The following is a 21,207-nucleotide window of genomic DNA, read 5'->3' on the forward strand; positions in this document are numbered from 1 at the left end:
ACCATGCGAAATTGAGGCCTAATTTTACGACATATAAAGTATTGGTTCACAATTGCAGAGTTCTGATGTGAAGTAATAAAAGAAACCCTCGGTGAAGTGACCCCATTTTGGAAACTGCACCCCTCAATCCATTTATTAAGGGGTGTAGTGAGCATTTTCACCCCAAAGGCCTTTTCCATAAATGAATGCGCTGTGTAAGGTGCATGCCCAGCTTATGCCACTGGAGAGACACACCCCAAAAATTGTTAAAAGGGTTTTTCCGGGTTTGGCGGTGCCCTATATGTGGAAGTAAACTGCTGGTTGGGCACGCTGTAGGGCTCAGATGGGTGGGAGCGCAATTTGGGGCATATGTAACCTGGGCAAAGTACATCAGGGGCATAGTCAGGGGGTATAATAATGGGGTAAACAATAAAATAATCCATAGATGTGTGTTACGCTATGGTCAATCCTTCCTGCACACGCCAGTGTCGCACTGATAAATGTCCTTCCTTATCTGCCTTGTGGTCCAAACTCTGCCCCTTTGCGGTTTGTGGAATTTTGCTGGGAAGTGTTGTCCTGGTATAATACTTGCGCCCTCACTTCCAGCAGATATGTTTGGGTCCAATCCTTCCTGGTTCCCTAATTTTAGGGCCCCGATAAGTCGCCTCTTGAAACAGACAAAATGTTCTCCTCTGATTAACAACTGCATATTTTTATTTCCTGACTTATTGGAGCCTTAACTAATTTTATTTTTTCATAGACGTTGTGGTATGAGGGCTGTTTTTTTGCAGGACGAGCTGTAGTTATTATTGGTACCGCTAATACATTGCACTACCTATGTAGTGCAATGTATTAGATCTGTCAGTCATTCACTGACAGCAAGCCGATTAGGCTTTGCCTCCGGGTGGGGCCTAATCGGCTTCCGTAATGGCAGACAGGAGGCCATTGTTAGGTGTCCTGTTGCCATAGTAGCAGTCGGCAGCCGTGCGATTGCAGGGCACAGCTGCCTTTCTGCTAACAACCACAAAGATGCAGCGATCGCATCCGATCGCTGCATCTGAGGGGTTAATGGCAGGGATCGGAGCTAGCTCCGGTTCCTGCCATTACAGGTGGATGTCCGTTGTAACATACAGCTGATATCCACCGCTGATGATGCTGGCTCAGCTCCTGAGCCGGCGCCATCTTGCCAGCGGCTACGGAAGCCTTTCAGGCTCCGCCGCCGGGTGGGTCCTGGAAGACTTCCGTGCTAGGCAGACCAGGAAGCCAGTGTTAGGCCTCCGGTTGCGATTGCAGCCACCGGAACCCCTGTAATTTCATTGCAGGTGTTCCGATTAGCTGCAAACACCTTAAATGCAGTGATCGCTTTTGACCGCTGCTTTTAAGGGGTTAATGGCGGGGATCTAAGCTAACTTCGGTCCCCGCCATTACAGCAGGATGTCAGCTGTAAGATACAGCTGACATCCGGGGATGATGGCACTGACTCAGCTTCTGAGCCGGTGCCATGAATTTGTCGTAAGTATACGATATTTTGCGGGAAGCACTGGCTTTCCATGACGTATACTTATGACAAATGTCGGGAAGGGGTTAATGTGGGAATGCCAACATAACTCTTGTGAGACTATCCCAGGGAGTCTCCCAGCACTGTCAGATGTGATGCAATCCTAAAAGGTATCTACATTTTCAAAAAACTTTTGACATGTCATTGTGACATGTCAGAAGTTTTGAGCGGTGGGGGTCCGTGCACCAAGACCCCCACCGATCGCTAAAACGAAGCAGCAGAAGTGCTCGGGTGAAGTGCTTCGATTCTGATTCTTGGAAACTGAGCAAGTGTACGGACTCATAGACTTTCTATTGAGCCCGTACACCACTTGCTCGGCTTTCCGAGAAAAGCCAATCAGAAATGAAACAGCACATCACTCACCTGAGCACTTCTGGTGCTTCATTTTAGCGATCGGTGGAGGGGTCTCGTAGCCCCACCGAACAAAACTTCTGACATGTCACTATGACATGTCAAAGGTTTTTTGAAAGTTTAGTTAACCCTCTATTGCATTTCAATAAGCTGTGAGATCGCACCATGTACTTTGCAGTCCATTGCTGGGTAAAAGTTGCTGCATAGCTCACAACCTTTTATACACCAGACCAAGGCCGGCCATTAGATATGTATAACCTGTGTGGTTCCACAGGGCGCATTGGTTGTGCGTGTTGAAGTGGGCATCACAGAAATCCTGTCACCTAAGGATGACGATCACTATAAATCTGATTATTAATTGTACAGCAGTATGATTTACATATTGTCTATCCCTGTTATTACATGACTATATATATGAAGCTGTTAGTTGGTCGCTGTATATTGGTATTATTAGAGCACGGTATGGTGGTATTTAATTATTTACTTTATGGCGCTTATAATGAGGCACTGTACACAATATGCAAACTGATATTTAATGCAAACATAAGAATTAACAACTTTATCACGGCTTATTATAGGCAGTAATGTATCTATAATCACACTGGTGAAGGATCTGAATAATATATTTCATGGGTGATAATAGACAGTGATGTAAATAGATGTTAAACAGGCCACATTTAAATTGAACTTTTGTTCAGTAACCATTACAATTTAGAAATAAAACTTGCAGCTCCCTTCTGGGTACCGTGTCTAAAAGAAGTACAATAAGGGTATGTGCACACACACTAATTACGTCCGTAATTGACGGACGTATTTCGGCCGCAAGTCCCGGACCGAACTCAGTGCAGGGAGCCGGGCTCCTAGCATCATAGTTATGTACGATGCTAGGAGTCCCTGCCTCTCCGTGGAACTACTGTCCCGTACTGAAAACACGATTACAGTACGGGACAGTTGTCCTGCAGCGAGGCAGGGACTCCTAGCATCGTACATAACTATGATGCTAGGAGCCCGGCTCCCTGCACTGAGTTCGGTCCGGAACTTGCGGCCGAAATACGTCCGTATATTACGGACGTAATTAGTGTGTGTGCACATACCCTAAACCAGTATGAAGAGGCTTTTGTCCCACTGCAGTTGACCAGGGCTACAGCCTGAATGATGTAAAAAACAAATTTACATGCCGGCTATTAGGTGCTGATGAAAGATCCAGCCGAGCAATTGCGAAGTGCTTCACAAAATAATCAGTGCTTGGCGGGTAAGAATACGGTTACCAAATAACAGTCGCGCAGGCCGTTGATCTACTTCACTCGCAGTTCAGTCATGCAGCCCCAGGATTTTCCGGAAGTTAATGATACTTTTAAAGGGACCTAGAGAGACATGGTTTTATGGAGATTCACCCTTACAAAGTGCAATTACAATAATTTAATCAATTAAAGGGGTTTCCCACAATCCACAGTTATCACCTATACACAGAATAGCTGATAATTGACTGATCGCTGGGACCCCCACTACTGGGACCCCACCGAATGCGAGAACGCAAGTTTCTCCTCAGTTATCAATAGGTGATAATTGTCGAATCTGGGAATACCCCTTTAGATCTCAGACATTTAAATTCAGACATTTTGTTATATAATCGAAGTAACTGATTTAATATGAAATTGTGAAAATGATAATAAATACATATACTGTATAATGTGCGCTATGTAAATAGTTCAAAAGAGTATTTTTCCCAAATATATTATTTTTTAAAGCCACTGTCCAGTCTCCCCCTTAGGCCTCATGCACACGACCGTAGTGTTTTTCTGGTCCGCAAATTCCAGGACCGTGTTCCGTGAAATGTCCTCTGCAGTTCATCCGTATGTAATCCGCAGTTCATCCGTATGTAATCCGCAAAATGCGGATAAAAAAAAAAACCCTAGGTAAAACAGGATGACGACAGAACTCATTCCCGGTCGTCGCCTAGCAACACTTCCGCAAACTGCGGTTGACACACGGAGGTGTACCCGCATTTTCCACGGGCCCATTGACTTCTATGGGCATGTCCGCATCGAATTTGCGGGCCGTAATAAGACATGTCCTGAGTTTCTGCGGCACGGATTTGCGGACATGCGGAGACCCGTGAAAACACAGATAGTGTGTATGGGCCCATAGAAATGAATGGATCCGCAATTCTCCCGTGGATTTGCGGGGGAATTGCGGACGCAAAAACACGTTCGTGTGCATGGGGCCTAACTGAGACTCATCTCTCTCAGTATTTAGCCAATGTTTACCTTTTTCTCACTGGTTGTTTAGTCATCTGTACTTTATGATTATGCTGCTCTTGCTATAATAGAAATCTACTCTCCATGCACTGACTTCCTGGGAAACTTGTGGTAGACTTACAACAGTCAATCGGAAGAGTGGGGAGGCAGCGGCAGCCTAAACCAATGATGAGACAGGAGGTGTGTCTCAGACTACCTGTAGGTGCAGTAGCCAAGCTGTAGTCACAGATTACTGATCTACTCTAATGAAGCTGAAACAAAGAACAAACCAAGCAGCAAAAGCATATAGTGAGTCACAGTAAAATCGCAGGATTACCGCAACACAACCTCAATGTTTCCCTATGAGAAACAAGGCTGCGGACTGTGTTGGATTTATTGCAGTGATAGCAATTCGAGAATCATTGTGATGTGATAATGCTGTGATTTTACTGTGACTCGTGCACATCCACATGTCGCCGTGTAACCCTAGCTTTATAGCTGCATTGCTTGGCAGGTTAGTCATTTAGGAATCTAGGAAGAATAGGGGTCACCTGTTGATATGATCTGGGAAACCTTACCTTCCAACATTTGAAAATGGAAAATAGGAACTTCCTTCCCCCTTCCAGAGTAGGACAATAGCAGAAGTTATAAGCCACATACAAACTACGGCAAATATCCAAAAAGTCTCAAAGGTGCCCCCTTTTGTGCATGTCCGTGGTGCCTGCAATACATGCCCCCTTTCGTGACTGCCCAAGGTTGCCAGCTTTATTTAGCACCCCAAGTACCCCTCTTAGTGTATGCCATAATAGTGCTCAGTCTTCCATTTGGTTTTTGGTTTTTCTTTTGAATTGAGCAAATCTTTGGAAATTCTGGACTTAACCCCCAAAATCAATACAATGGGAGGGTCTGGGTGACTCTGATTTTTGCTCTTTTCCTTCTTTTGCAGCACTGTTCTGTATAAACAGAGTCATTCTCCAGTGCAGGAAACTCCATATCATACAATGTCAACTTCAATGCTCAACCTTCTAGTAATTAATTTACCTGTAATTGAACACCATCGGCATGTTGTAAGGATTCCATGACGTATTTAACAAGTTCTAGAAACATATGGAAAAAGACATCTATTATACTGTGCAATAAATATTAACACAAAAAGGATTTCCTATGTGACTGACTGGGGGCCCAAACGTTGTGCTAGGAAAGCACCGTGCCACTTTGTCTCCTGTTGGCTCTACTCAGATTTTTCCAGGTTTATTATAGTCAATGACCAACCATACAGCCCTCCTGAAAAAGCAGAGAAGAGCTGACAAAAAACAAAGTGATACAGCACTTTCCTAGCATTGGCAGGAGACGATCTGGTTAAAGTTCCCCCTTGCTTGATTGGACTATAAGGCTATGTTCACACGCTTAACAAAAAACGTCTGAAAATAGGGAGCTGTTTTCAAGGAAAACAGCTCTTGATTTTCAGACGTTTTTTGAGCAACTCGCGTTTTTCGCTGCATTTTTTACGGAAGTTTTTGGAGCCGTTTTCAATAGAGTCTATGAGAAAACGGCTCCAAAAACGTCCCAAGAAGTGTCCTGCACTTCTTTCGACGAGCCGTCATTTTACACGCCGTATTTTGACAGCGACGCGTAAAATGACAGCTCGTCTGCACAGAACATCGTAAGACCCATTGCAAGCAATGGGCAGAGGCTTGCCGATGTATTGGAGCCGTCTTTTCAGGCGTAATTCGAGGCGTAAGACGCCTCCATTACGTCTGAAAAGAGGTCGTGTGCACATACCCTAAAAGGATCCACTTTGGACAATTGTCAGCAGGGTCCTTAAGTATAAGTGGATCACAAAGTGTCCCCCTGCTGTGACCTCCAGTCATGAACTGTAATGTGTGGCGAAATCTAGAAGTTACATAGTTACATAGTTCGTACGGTTGAAAAAAGACACATGTCCATCATGTTCAACCAAGGGATGGGAAAAGGGAAGGGAAAAATTTCTACATATAGGAGCTGATATTTTTCTGTTCTAGGAATTTATCTAAGCCTTTTTTAACCCCTTCAAGACACAGCCTGTTTTGGCCTTCAGGACACAGCCAATTTTTTCAAATCTGACATGTTTCACTTTATGTGGTAACTCCGGAATGCTTTTACCTATCCAAGCGATTCTGAGATTGTTTTCTCGTGACACATTGGACTTTATGTTACTGGTAAAATTTGCTCGATACATTAAGTATTTAATTGTGAAAAACACCAACATTTTGTGAAAAATTGCAAAAATTTGCATTTTTCTAAATTTATATGTATCAGCTTGTAAGACAGATGGTAATACCACACAAAATTGTTGCTAATTAACATCACCCATATGTCTACTTTAGATTGGCATCGTTTTTTGAACATCCTTTTATTTTTCTATGACATCACAAGGCTTAGAACTTTAGCAGCAATTTCTCACATTTTCAAGAAAATTTCAAAAGGCTATTTTTACAGGGGCCAGTTCAGTTGTGAAGTGGATTTTAAGGCCTTATATATTAGAAACCCTCGATAAGTCACCCCATTTTAAAAACTTCACCCCTCAAAGTATTCAAAACAGCATTTAGAAAGTTTCTTAACCCTTTAGATGTTTCACAGGAATTAAGGCAAAGTAGATGTGAAATGTTCAAATTTCTTTTTTTTTTTTTGCAGAAATTCATTTTTCATCTATTTTTTGTAACACAGAAAGTTTTACCAGAGAAACGCAACTCAATATCTATTGCCCAAATTCTGCACTTTTTATAAATACCCCACATGTGGCCCTAGTGCACTTATTGACTGAAGCACAGGCCTCAGAAACAAAGGAGCACCTAGAAGATTTTGGGGCCTCCTTTTTATTAGAAAATATTTTAGGCTCCATGTCGGGTTTGAAAGGCTCTTGCGGCACCAAAACAGTGGAAATCCCCCAAAAGTGACACCATTTTGGAAACTGTACCCCTTGAGGAAATGATCTAGGGGTATAGTGAGCATTTTGACCCTGCAGGTTTTTTGCAGAAATTATTGGAAGTAGGCCGTGAAAATGAAAATCTACATTCTTTCAAAGAAAATGTAGGTTTAGCTAATTTTTTCTAATTTCCACAAGGACTAAAAGGAGAAAATGCACCACTACATTTGTAAAGCAATTTCTCCCGAGTAAAACAATACCCCGCATGTGGTCATAAACGGCTTTTTGGACACACGGCGGAGCTTAGAAGGGAAAGAGCGCCGTTTGGCTTTTGGAGATCAAATTTAGCAGGAATGGTTTGCGGAGACCACGTCGCATTTGCAAAGCCCCTAAGGGACCAAAACAGTGAAAACACCAAAAAAGTTACTCCATTTAGGAAACTACACCCCTTGAAGAATCCATCTAGGGGTGTAGTGAGCATTTTGAACCCACAGGGGTTTCATAGATTTTATTAGAAAATCCTTTTTTTCCCAATAAGACATAGCTTTAGCTCAACATTTTTCATTTTCTCAACAAATAAAGGAATAAAAGAACCCCAACATTTGTAAAGCAACTTCTCTGGAGTACAGCAATACCCCATTTGTGGTCATAAACTGCTGTTTGGGCATACGGCAAGGATCAGAAGAGAAGGAGTGGCGTTTGGCTTTTGGAGCACAGATTTTGCTGGATTGGTTTCTTGACACCATATCACTTTTGCAAAGCTCCTAAGGTGTCAGTACAGTGGAAACTCCCCAAAAGTGACTCGATTCACAAAACTACACCCCTAGCGGTATTCATCTAGGGGTGTAGTGAGCATTTTGACCCCACAGGTGTTTCATAGATTTTATTAGAATTGGGCAGTGAAAATAAAAAAAATCCTTTTTCTTCAATAAGACGTAGTTTTAGCTGAAAATGTTTCATATTCTCAACAAATAAATGTAAAAGAGCACCCCAACACTTGTAAAGCAACTTCTCCTGTGTACGGCAATACGACATATGTGGTCATAAACTGCTGTTTAGGCACAGAGTAGGGCACAGAAGGGAAGGAGCGCCATTTGGCTTTTGGAGTACAGATTTTGCTGGATTGGTTTCTGGGCCCTATGTCGCATTTGCAAAGTCCCTGTGGGACCAAAACAGTGGATCCCCCCAGAAGTGACCCCATTTTGGAAACTACACCCCTCAAGGTATTCACCTAGGGGTGTAGTGAGCATATTAACCCCACAGGTGATTAGCAGAAATTGGTGTGCACGTGATGTTGCAGAGTGAAAATGGTTTTTCAATAGATATGCCAATATGTGGCGCCCAGCTTGTGCCACTGGAAACACACACCCCAAAAATTGTTAAAAGGGTTCTCCCGGGTATGGCGATGCCATATATGTGGAAGTAAACTGCTGTTTGGGCACACTGTAGGGTTCAGAAGGGAGGTAGCGCCATTTGGCTTTTGGAGCGTGGATTTTGCTTGTAGTAGTTTTGTTTGGAGTCTTACTGGTGTTTCCGTTTATAATGTGGGGGCACATGTAAGGCGGGCGGAGTATATAAGGGGCATAGTCAGGTGGTATAGTGGGGTAAAAAAAAACAATAAAATAATCCATAGATGTGTGTTACGCTGTGACACAATCCTTTCTGCACAGGCCAGTGTCGCACTGATATATGGCGTCCTTTATTATCCCCCTTTTGATCCACACTCCGCGCCTTTGAAGTTTGGGGAATTTTGCTGGGAAAGTGTTGTCCTGGTATAATACGGGCGCCCTCACTTCCAGCAGATATGTTTGGGCCCTCCCCTTCCTGGATCCCTAATTTTAGGGGCCTTGATAATTCGCCACTTGAAACAGAAGAAATGTTCCCCTCGGGCCGGCACAACTGCATATTTTTTTTTCATGGCTTATTGGTGCCTTGACTAATTTTATTTTTTCATAGACGTAGCGGTATGAGGGCTGTTTTTTTTTGTGTGACGAGCTGTAGTTTTTATTGGTACCATTTTGGGGTACATGCGACTTTTTGATCACTTGTTATCCTTTTTTTTTGGGAGGCAAGGTGACCAAAAAACAGCAATTCTGGCATATTTTTTTAGTTCTTTTTATACAGCATTCACCATGCGTTATAAATTACATGTTAGCTTTATTCTGCGGGTCAGTCCGATTCCGGTGATACCTAATTTATAGCACTTTTTATGTTTTACAACTTTTTGCACAATAAAATAACCTTTGTAAAGCGAATGTATTTTTTCTGTCGCCATGTTGTGAGAGCCATAACGGTTTTAATTTTTTCGTTGACGGAGCTGTATGAGGGCTTATTTTTAGCGAGACGAGTTATAGTTTTTATAGGTACAATTTTTGGATACATGCGACTTTTTGATCACTTTTTATTTCAATTTTTGGAAGACAAAGTGACCAAAAAATAGCAATTATGTCAGTATTTTTTAGTTATTTTTTTTACGCGTTCACTGCGCGGAATAAATAACATAATATTTTTATAGTTCAGGTCGTTACGGTCGCAGCGATACCAAATATGTATGGCTTTATTATTTTTTTCAATAATAAATGACTTGATAAGGGAAAAAGGGCGATTGTGTTTTGTGTTATTATTTGAAACTTTTATTGTATTTTTTACAACTTTTATTTTTACTTTTTTTACACTTTTTTTTTACACTTTTCTTTAGTCCCACTAGGGGACTTGAAGGTCCAACTGTTTGTTTGATGTTCTAATACATTGCACTACCTATGTAATGCAATGTAATAGAACTGTCAGTTGTTCACAGACAGCAAGCCGATCAGGCTCCGCCTCTGGGCGGGGCCTAATCAGCTTACGTAATGGCAGACAGGAGTCCATTGTTAGGGCTCCTGTTGCCATGGTAGCAGTCGCCAGCCTTGCCATCGCGTGGCAAGGCTGCCGATTTGCTACAAACCTCTAGGATGCAGCAATCACAATGGATCACTGCATCGAAGGGGTTAATGCCAGGAATCGGAGCTAGCTCCATTTCCTGGCAATAGATCGGGGTGTCCGCTGTAACATACAGCGGACACCCACTGCTGATGACGCCGGCTCAGCTTCTGAGCCGGAAGCTGAGCCGGCGCCATCTTGCCGATGGTACCGGAAGCCTCCTGGGCCCCGCCGACGACGGGGCATAGGAGGATTCCGTTGCTGGCGGACCGGGAGGTAAGCATTAGCCCTCCGATCGCCTTTGCAGCCACCGGCAACCCAGCGATCACGTTGCTGGGGTGCCGATGGCTATAAACTCCACACATGCTGTAATCTCTATTGAACGCAGCATGTGAGGGGTTAATCGGTCGGATCGGAGGCTAGCTCCGGTCCTGGCCGATACCTCAGGGTGCCAGCTGTAACATACAGCTGTCACCCGGCGGTGAGGTCGCTGGCTCAGCTTCTGCGGGAAGGGGTTAAAGCCATCGACTGTCCCTGCTGTGACCAGCTCCTGCGGTGACTATTCCATAGATTCACAGTTCTCACAATAAGGCTATGTTGACACTGAGTTTTTTGACAAGTCTTTGACGCGGAAACCGCACCGCAAAACTCGTCAAAAACGGCCCGAAAATGCCTCCCATTGATTTCAATGGGAGGCGGAGGCGTCTTTTTCCCGCGAGCGGTAAAACCGCTCGCGGGAGAAAGAAGGGACATGCCCTATCTTCGGGTGTTTACGCCTCTGACCTCCCATTGACATCAATGGGAAGCAGAGAAAGCATATTTCTCTGCGTTTTATGCCCGCCGCGCTCAATGGCCGCGGGCAAAAAATGCCGCGAAAATCGGCTTGCAGGGAGAGGAAAATCAGCCTCAAACTTGCAAACGGAATTTTGAGGCAGAATTTCTGCCTGCAAAAAACTCAGTGTGAACCCAGCCTAAAGAAGGATTGTCGCCTCTGCAGGTTGAACCTTTTTTTCTCCAGACGGAGGGAGTACCCCCTTGTTTTTTTAGGGGGTTTTACATGGAACAGGATTTCACCATATTTTTTTGTATGTGCCATTCATATATTTATATAAATTAATCATGTCCTCCCTTAGTCGTCTCTTTTCAAGGCTAAATAGGTTTAATTCTTTTAATCTTTCCTCATAACTTAGATTCTCCATGCCCCTAATTAGCTTCGTTGCTCTTCTTTGTATTTTTTCTAACTCCTATGAACTGGAGCCCAGAACTGAACTGCATATTCTAGATGAGGCCTCACTAATGCTTTGTAAAGTGGCAATATTACATCCCTGTCCCGCGAGTCCATGCCTCTTAATACACGACAATATCCTGCTGGCCTTTGAAGCAGCTGATTGACATTGCATGCTGTTATTTAGTTTATGATTTACAAGTACACCCAGATACTTCTCAACAAGTGACTCCCCCAGTGTAACTCCCCCTAGGACATATGATGCAGGCAAGTTGTTGGTACCCAGATGCATAACTTTACATTTATCTACATTAAACCTCATTTGCCAAGTGGACGCCCAAACACATAGTTTGTTTAAATCCGCTTGCAATTCACAAACATCTTTCATGGACTGAACTATATTACATAGCTTGGTGTCATCTGCAAAAATAGAAATAGTGCTATTAATCCCATCCTCTATATCATTAATAAATAAGTTGAATAATAGTGGTCCCAGCACTGAACCCTGGGGTCACCACTTATAACTGGGGACAATTCAGAGTAGGAATCATTGACCCCAACACTCTGGATACGGTCCTTGAGCCAATTCTCAATCCAATTACAAACTATATTTTCTAAACCTATAGTCCTTAATTTACCCATTAGACGTCTATGAGGGACAGTGTCAAATGCCTTTGCAAAGTCCAAAAACACTATATCCACAGCGGCCCCTCTGTCTGGGCTTCTGCTCAGCTTTTCATAAAAACAAATCAGGTTGGTTTGACAACTTCTGTCCTTAGTAAAACCGTGCTGGCTGTCACTTATAATACTATTTATTGTCACATAATTCTGTATATAGTCCCTTACTGGTCTATAATTACCCGGGGAAGACCTAGAGCCCTTTTTGAAAATAGGCACCACATTTGCCCTGCGCCAGTTCCCTGGCACTATACCAGTCACTAGAGAATCTCTAAATATTATGAAGAGGGGGACAGAAATAACTGAACTAAGCTCTTTAAGAACTCTAGGGTGTAACCCATCTGGTCCCGGGGCCTTGTGCACATTTATTTTATTTTATTTAGATTGGACCATATCTACATTCAGCCAATTCAGTATATCAACTGATGTATTAACAGCACGGGCACCGGCTACATCAGGTGCTCGTTCTTCAGTTGTATATACAGAGCTAAAGAACCCATTTAGTAAATCTGCCTTCTCTATTTCCCCTGTGACCAATTCCCCATTACCACTATCTAGGAGTCCTACATGTTCAGACCCTTTGCTTTTTTTATACTTATTTATTTGTTTTACTATACTTGGCCTCCCGCCTTTCATTTTGTAATTTTGATAATTTTATTACCTTTTTACAAATTTTATTAAGCTCTTTATAATTTACAAAGGCTACAGCTGTACCCTCAGATTTGTATTTTTCAAATGCCCTTTTTTTGTCATGTATTGCCCTTTTTACAGAAGGTGTAAGCCATGTGGGGTTTAATTTTAGTCGTTTATACTTGTTACCTATAGGAATAAATTTTGCACTATAATTACCCAAAGTAGATTTGAAAATCTCCCATTTATCATTTGTACCATTATTTAACATTAGTTCTTCCCAGTCTATATCTTGAATTGCAGCCCTCATCCTGGGGAAATTGGCTTTCTTAAAATGAAGTGTTTTTGCCCTCCCAGCCTCTGTTTGTTTTTTACAGTATAGGTAAAATGTAACTATATTGTGATCACTGTTAGGGCAGATTTACACGAACGTGACCTATATTAGTCTATGGGGCCGTGCAGACAGTCCGTGATTTTTGCGCAGCGTGAGTCCGCTGCATAAAACTCACGACATGTCCTATATTTCTGCGTTTTTCGCGCATCACGCACCCATTGAAGTCACGAGCACCACACGGAAGCACGCATGATTCGCTCAACAGCAGTAAAACTATGAATGTAAACAGAAAAGCACCACGTGCTTTTCTGTTTACAAACATACAAACAGAGTGTCATAATGATGGTGGCTGCGTGAAAAGCACGAAGCCACGCATCATACGCAGCTGACACACAGAGCTGTTAAGTGCCTTTTGTGCGCGCGCGCAAAACGCCACAATTTTTGCGCGTGCAAAACGCACACGCTCATGTGAATCCGGCCTTACCGAGGTTTTCACGAACATTGACGTTCCCAACAAGCTCTGCATTATTAGAAATGACCAGATCCAACAGAGCTTCACCTCTAGTCGGGTCTTCCACAAACTGACCCATAAAATTTTCCTGCAACAGGTTGAGGAAATGTCTCCCCTTTGCAGTTGAAGCCGAACCATGACACCAATTAATATCCCGGTAATTAAAATCTCCCATTATCACTGCTGTACCCGCCTGTGCAGCCCGCTCCATCTGTTTATATAGCTGAACTTCTATCTCCTCAGTTATATTGGGAATCTATAGATTACACCAAAAGTAATTTTTTCAGTGTTTACCTCCCTTTGTAATTCCACCCACAAAGTTTCAACCTCCTCACAATCTTCACCCACTATTCTGTCTTTCACACTCGCCTTCATATCACTTCTCACATACAGACATACACCACCGCCTTTATATCACCTCTCACATACAGACATACACCACAGCCTTCTTATCACTTCTCACATACAGACATACACCACCGCCTCCATATCACTTCTCACATACAGACATACACCACCACCTTTCCTATTTGTCCTGTCTTTCCGAAAAAGTGTAAAACCCTGTAGATTTACAGCCCAGTAATTTGAAGAGTCTAGCCATGTTTCAGCAACACCAACTATATGTAATGACAGGGATAGGGAAACAGACAAGTGAGCCCTAATCTACCCGCCACTCAGTCCCTGCCTACTTGCAACGACCCGCCCTAGGCGACGGGGTACAACTGGGCGACGGTCCCTACACTCAATAAGTGCACGACAGACAACAGACAAGGAAACACAGAACAAAGGGAAACGGGGCAGTTGCCCACGGCAACACCGTGAGCAACAAGAGAGTAAACGAGCCGAGTCAAACCAGGAGAGTACGAGGTGCCAAACGTAGAGCAGGAGAGTAGTGAACAAGCCGAGTCAAACTAGGAGTGTACGAGGTACCAAACGCAGAGCAGAAGAGTAGTCAGTAAGCCAGGGTCAATACGAAGCAGGGACAAGTAGTTCAAGGAGCTGCAGCAGGGCCAGGAAACCAACAGAGAAGAATCACAAGCAAGGAGGAACAGGAAAGGCAGGTATAAATAGACAGAGGGCGGGAGCTAGCTCCGTCTGGCCAGGCTGTGATAGGCTCTCCCACTCCTAAGCCTGCCATCCTGAGTGGTGGAAGATGGAGTCAGTCTCACAGACATAGAAGCAGGTGCAGACTGATTACCTATGGGCGTGGATACAGAAGCTGTGCCTGGCAGATCCTTAACACTATATCTATATTTTCTTCCAGTACCAAGGCCTCCAGCTCCCCCATTTTGCTTGCTAGACTTCTGGCATTTGTGAACATACACTTTAACTTGCCTTTAAATGTTTCACTTTCAGTATCAGAAATGTGATTATTTAACATTATTTGGGCATTTTTATTTTCATTGCTGTTTTGTAACGAAAGGATCTCCTTATCTTGTTGTCTAGCCCTCTCCCCACAGTCTGTTTCTCCCCCCACCAATATAGTCTGACCCCTCTCTAAAATAACTACCCCTTTATTTTCTACATTGGCCTCCCACCTCAGCCCTAGTTTAAATACTCAGCCACCCCAGCTGCAATTCTCTCCCCCAGCACAGTGGACCCCTTTCCAGTTAGGTGCAAATCATCTGCAGTATACAGTTTGTACCCCAATGAAAAGTCAGACCAGTGCTCTAGGAACCCAAAGCCTTCTCCTCTACACCAAGACTTCAGCCATGCATTTAATTCCCTGAGCTCCCACTGTCTTCCCTGTGATGCGCATGGCACAGGCAGTATTCCTGAGAGTACTACCTTGGAGGTCCTTCCCTTCAGCTTGTAGCCCAGTTCTTTAAAATTATTCTTAAGGCTCCTCCACCTACTATTTATTCTGTCGTTGGTACCTACATGGACCACGACTGCTGGATCATCACCAGCCCCTCCCAGTAATTTATCCACCCGTTCCACCACATGCAAGTAAATGTTGAATTTCCCTGCAGCGCCACTACAGGGGAGATTAAGCATTACACATTTCCCAATCAAATCAGAACAGGTCCTCCACAGCGAAAGATGCCATGTGCCGTATACCAGCGATATGCCACCAATGACTGATCATAAAGCACCTTTAATACCCATTGAATGTTAATTTTCAGCTATGCATATTAGTAATGGTAAGAAAAGTTATCCAATGTGTTAAGCTGATTGCACAGGTGAATTTCCCACGATTTGACATTTTGATATTTTTCGCCGTGACATTGGTCACTAGAGTACAACATATCTGCAATGATGGAAATATCTTGACCTGCCTAGGTAGAGTCGTGCGTTAACCTTAGATCATCCTATCCCCCCACCCCCATTTTAGTAAAGACACGTGACACCGAGGTTGGATGTGAAATGGCCACAGCAGCCGTTTATTAATTTCACAGTTTTATAAAAACAATTTAAATCCGAAACATTCGGATAACTAGTTAGGAATCCGCCATAGAATTCCTCCTAATAATTCACATGACCCAACATGGGTCAGAATCGTAAATAACAATTTAACGTTAACATTAACCCGAGCAGAGGAAGTCCTTGAAGCCCCTTCAGATGTTCCTTTTTAAGAACACACCGAATTAGCCATCTGCAAACCACCAATTACCTCCAGCCGTAAACCAGCTCGGAAGCACCGTTCACCTCTGCAGATGGCTCCAACCACTAGAAGTCCACTTCAAGGGGATAACACCCGATGAAGCCCTCAAGTGATATACCGACCACCAGAAGTCCACTTCAAGGGGATAACACCCGATGAAGCCCTCAAGTGATATACCGACCACTAGAAGTCCACTTCAAAGGGATAACACCCGATGAAGCCTTCAAGTGATATACCTTCTACCAGAAGACCACTTCAAAGGGATACCACCCGATGAAGTCTTCAACCATGTACCTTTTTTGGGGGACGCATACCCCCGATGCGACCCCCCCACCATTTTGTACTGACTGGCCTCAAGGACTCCCCCCGCCAGCTGCCATGACAACAGAACCTACTCCGGAAAAAAGAAAAACATGTTAAATAAGCACACAAATAAAACACAACGCTCATAGACGGACGTACATAAGACCTAAGGAGTAACAAAACCAAGGGCGGGAGGGTGGGAGCTTACTGTTCTTGTGTTACTCCTCCCGCTGCTTCCGGCTCAATGCCGAGAAACAGCGGGAAGCGCAGAACAGCCCCCCCCGTCCCCCTTAACTCCTCCCCGTCCCTCCTCCAGCTCCTACCAACTCTCCCTCACCTAAGTAACCCTTTCCCTACCAGGACGGTCATGTCGGCCTCCCTTAATCCCTGCGGGCTGCGTCCAGCCTCTTCTTGACCTGCCTAGGTAGAGTCGTGCGTTAACCTTAGATCATCCTATCCCCCCACCCCCATTTTAGTAAAGACACGTGACACCGAGGTTGGATGTGAAATGGCCACAGCAGCCGTTTATTAATTTCACAGTTTTATAAAAACAATTTAAATCCGAAACATTCGGATAACTAGTTAGGAATCCGCCATAGAATTCCTCCTAATAATTCACATGACCCAACATGGGTCAGAATCGTAAATAACAATTTAACGTTAACATTAACCCGAGCAGAGGAAGTCCTTGAAGCCCCTTCAGATGTTCCTTTTTAAGAACACACCGAATTAGCCATCTGCAAACCACCAATTACCTCCAGCCGTAAACCAGCTCGGAAGCACCGTTCACCTCTGCAGATGGCTCCAACCACTAGAAGTCCACTTCAAGGGGATAACACCCGATGAAGCCCTCAAGTGATATACCGACCACCAGAAGTCCACTTCAAGGGGATAACACCCGATGAAGCCCTCAAGTGATATACCGACCACTAGAAGTCCACTTCAAAGGGATAACACCCGATGAAGCCTTCAAGTGATATACCTTCTACCAGAAGACCACTTCAAAGGGATACCACCCGATGAAGTCTTCAACCATGTACCTTTTTTGGGGGACGCATACCCCCGATGCGACCCCCCCACCATTTTGTACTGACTGGCCTCAAGGACTCCCCCCGCCACAGCGAAACAGGCCTTGACCACCTTAAGCCTGTGAGTTCCTCCACACCACCACCGCCCTTTCTATTCCTTCTGCTATCGCCAAGCTCCAAAGATCAATGCCAACCTCGGTCAGATGAACCCCGTCACTCCTCCAGAAATTCCCCACTCCTGACTCCAAATCCCTATGCCTCACGCAAATGCCCCCGTTTTTTGCCACAAAACGGGACACCGCCCGATTAACTTTAATGCGAGCCTTATTGACTCTCTCCACAGATCTAGCTAACCGCCAATGCTTTCTTGGGACTATGTCCGACCACACTATCACCAACTTGGGATAAGATACCCACAAACACAACATATCATGTTTGATATCCCGCACCAACTCACGAAAGGGGCGGACTCCTAAGTCATTCCCACCCACGTGCAACACTAAGACCTCCGGAACCCTATCAAGCCGAGCATATGTCTGGAATTCCGCCAACACCCTGCTCCACGACATACCTCTAAAACCCAGCCAATGCACAACCGCATCCTGTCGCGGAATGCGCAACTGGCGACCATTCGGGCGGACGTCCGCCCTCAAAGCCCCCCAGTGCACGTAAGAATGACCCACCAACCACACCAAACACGGAGGCGAATCTGAAACGGAAAAAACAATTAGGCACCACCATATAACATTTGTATAGCGTTAACAGCAAAATTCATAACATATGGGGGCGGACATAGGACTTAAACCTGTTGGACTCCCAACGACCATTACGCCTCACCCCCTCATCATCCAACCCCCAGCGCCCCGCTTCTGTTGCTGCGCCAATCCTGAAGGAATGAGATGAATATGAGCCTGCCGCGACACCAACCACCATCAAACATTTTTTAAATACAGCTCCAAACTGAAACCTGGACAAAAACGACCCGTCCACCTGACGTAACAAAGGCAAATCTGGAGACCCCCTGTTTGGCGTAAAACCCCGCATGCACTCTACTGGGCACATAACCGACCCCGGGGCGCAACCCCTTCAAAGCCTGCGATACCAGAAATTCCTTCGATACATCCTGAAAGCCCCGCAACTTAAACCCAAACGCCACCGCAGATATGAACCGGTTCACCTTCGCCACTGACAACCCCGCCTCCCAGGCGTCCCCTAACCAGTACAAAAGTGCCACCAACCTGTCTCTATCCGTATTGACGTCACCCAACTCTCTTACCCACTCCTCCCACTGCCTCCAACAAGCAGCATAAGCACTCCACGTCGTGCGCGCCAAAGACCTTTGTACCAATTGTTCTACGGGACCGAGACCAGATCCCAAAGATGCTCCGGACAAGCCAAACCGAGACGTTCCGCTCCCGGTGCCAATTGCCGAAACCGGTCCCACTGCGAGCGAGAAAGAGCATCAGCGATACAATTCCGTACACCCGGGACATGCACCGCCACCACCCACGCGTTCAACGACAAACACACCAACACTAAATGTCGCAACAATTGAACTACCGGAGGAGAGGACGCCGTGATGTTATTAATGGCAAGCACCACCCCCATGTTGTCGCAGTAAAAACGGACCTTCTTATCCCTGAGCCTGTCCCCCCAAATGGTAGCCGCCACCACGATGGGAAACAGCTCGAGCAGGGCCAGATTCCGCGTGAGTCCACTGGACACCCAGCTAGCCGGCCATTGACCTGCGCACCACGGACCTCCCCCGTAAGCTCCAAAACCACCCGCCCCAGCCGCATCCGTGAAAATATTCAAATCACTCGTATCCTGCGCTGGGGCCATCCATAGCGAGCGACCATTGTACTGGCCCAAGAAGTCATCCCAAACCTGAAGATCAGCTCGGTGCTCCTCCTTGAGCCGCACAAAATGATGCGGCGCACGCACTCCCGCCGTTGCCGCCGCCAACCTCCTACCAAACCCCCTCCCCATCGGCATAATCCGGCAGGCGAAATTCAACTTCCCCAGCAGCGACTGAAGCTCCCTCAGCGCCATTTTCTTCATTCTACAAGCCCGTCGAACCTCCAGCCTCAACGCACCCAACTTATCCGCCGGGAGACGACACTCCATTGCCACCGAGTCTATTTCGATGCCCAAAAAACAAATCGTCGCTACCGGGCCCTCCGTTTTTTCCGGCGCCAAAGGAATCCCAAACTCCCTCGCCACCTTCTGTAGAGCATGAAGCAAATTACCGCAAACCGGCGAACCCCCCGGGCCAACGCACAAAAAATCATCCAAGTAATGGATCAACGAATCGACCCCGGATACTCCCCTCGTTACCCACTCCACGAAGCTACTAAACGCCTCGAAGTATGCACAAGAAAGGGAACACCCCATCGGAAGGCACCGATCCACGTAAAAAGCCCCATTCCAAAAACAACCCAACAGCCGTTGGCTTTCTGGATGGACCGGCAACAACCTGAACGCCGCCTCGATGTCAGTTTTTGCCAGCAGCGCCCCAGGACCCGCAGCCCGCACTAACCCCACCGCCTTATCGAATGAGGTATAAACTACGGAGCACAACTCGTGATCAATCCCGTCATTTACCGACGAACCCTTGGGATACGATAAATGTTGAATCAAACGAAATTTTCCGGGCTCGCGTTTAGGGACAATACCCAAAGGGGACACAACTAAATCTTTTACCGGCGACTCAACAAACGGCCCCGACATGCGGCCCAACGAAACTTCTTTTAACGACTTTTCCGACACGACTTTTGCATGCAAGTAAGCCGATTTTAAATTCCTCCGCGTAACCGGAACCTCATAAGGAGGCGGAGGAATAACAAAACCAACACAAAACCCTTCATAAAGCAACTTAACCGCCGCCCATACCCGGATACTCATTTAGATAAGGGGCCATCTCTTCCACCCTCACCGGCGACACCCCCTTGACCAGCCGCGTGCTGGTTACCTGACCTCTTTTTTCGCAGACATTTTTCCGCCCCGTGTGATGCACCATTACACTCGGAACACACGTGCTTGAACTTGCACGTGGCCCCGAACTTGCACTGACCTTCATTAAATTGCCAGCAAAACCCCGCCTTTCCCCCGCCGCTTTGTCCAACCTGACTAGACTGGCCTCCCTGGCCGGCGCTCCCGGGAAAGGACTGCCTAACCGGGGCCGTAACCCGTAACCAGAGAGCAATATCCTTCTGGTCCCACCGAATCGCCGGCCGAACCGCCTTCCGCTGACGGAATTGCTCATCGTATCGCAGCCACGCTTGCCCCCCATACGCCCTATGAGCCTCCCCAATAGCATCAAAATAACAAAACAACGCCGAACAATTTTCCGGCGCCTTTTCCCCTATCACACTAGCCAATATGGCGAACGCCTGCGACCAATTAACGAACGTCTGCGGGATAAGCCTATACCGCCGCCGTTCCTCCTCGTCCTTTTTACTCTCATCCCGCTTGCTCTTATCCAAATTAAATTTAGCGAGCGGCAAGAGAGAAAAAATTTCAACATACTCGTCCTTCCAGATCCGCTCGCGCACCTCCTGCTTTAAATGCGCCCCCAACGGACCTTCAAAACAAACGTACACCTCCCCCCGAGCACGATCATCAATACGCACTCGATCGCCGTCCTTCTGCGCCTCGGTCTGTACCGACACCGCGACCGCCTCTCTAACCGCCGCCACCGGACGCGCCTGTAACGATCCCACGTCCCTGGGGCCTTCCCAAACTACCGCAGGGGACACTTCCGCTACTACCGGCGCCGCGGCCCTGTCCAGGCGCCCCACCAGCTCCCGTAAGCAACCCACTAAGTCTGCCAAACCCACTCCGTCGCGTCCGCCCACGCCACTACCGGCCCCCGATGCAATGCTAGCAGCCCCCCCGCCGACACCTGACATAAAAATCGCTGGATAAGACAATGATGGAGTTAT

The 21,207-nt window shown here is 45.8% G+C and overlaps 1 protein-coding gene across 6 annotated transcripts in view; it reads right to left on the bottom strand.

The window, feature by feature from the left end:
* Positions 1 to 2,959: 2,959 nt before the first annotated feature.
* Positions 2,960 to 21,207, bottom strand: part of POLN (DNA polymerase nu) — a 219,602-nt gene continuing 201,354 nt past the window's right edge. For all 6 annotated transcript variants that reach the window (XM_075857050.1, XM_075857041.1, XM_075857059.1 and 3 more), the window contains 2 exons: positions 5,167 to 5,222; positions 2,960 to 3,252 (listed from right to left, as the gene is read on the bottom strand). In XM_075857050.1, the coding sequence (XP_075713165.1) occupies positions 3,184 to 3,252; positions 5,167 to 5,222 (125 nt within the window). In that variant the 3' untranslated portion in view covers positions 2,960 to 3,183. The remainder of the gene's footprint in view (positions 3,253 to 5,166; positions 5,223 to 21,207) is intronic.

The sequence above is a fragment of the Rhinoderma darwinii genome, chromosome 1 (assembly GCF_050947455.1).
Source record: "Rhinoderma darwinii isolate aRhiDar2 chromosome 1, aRhiDar2.hap1, whole genome shotgun sequence".
Taxonomy (NCBI): domain Eukaryota; kingdom Metazoa; phylum Chordata; class Amphibia; order Anura; family Rhinodermatidae; genus Rhinoderma; species Rhinoderma darwinii.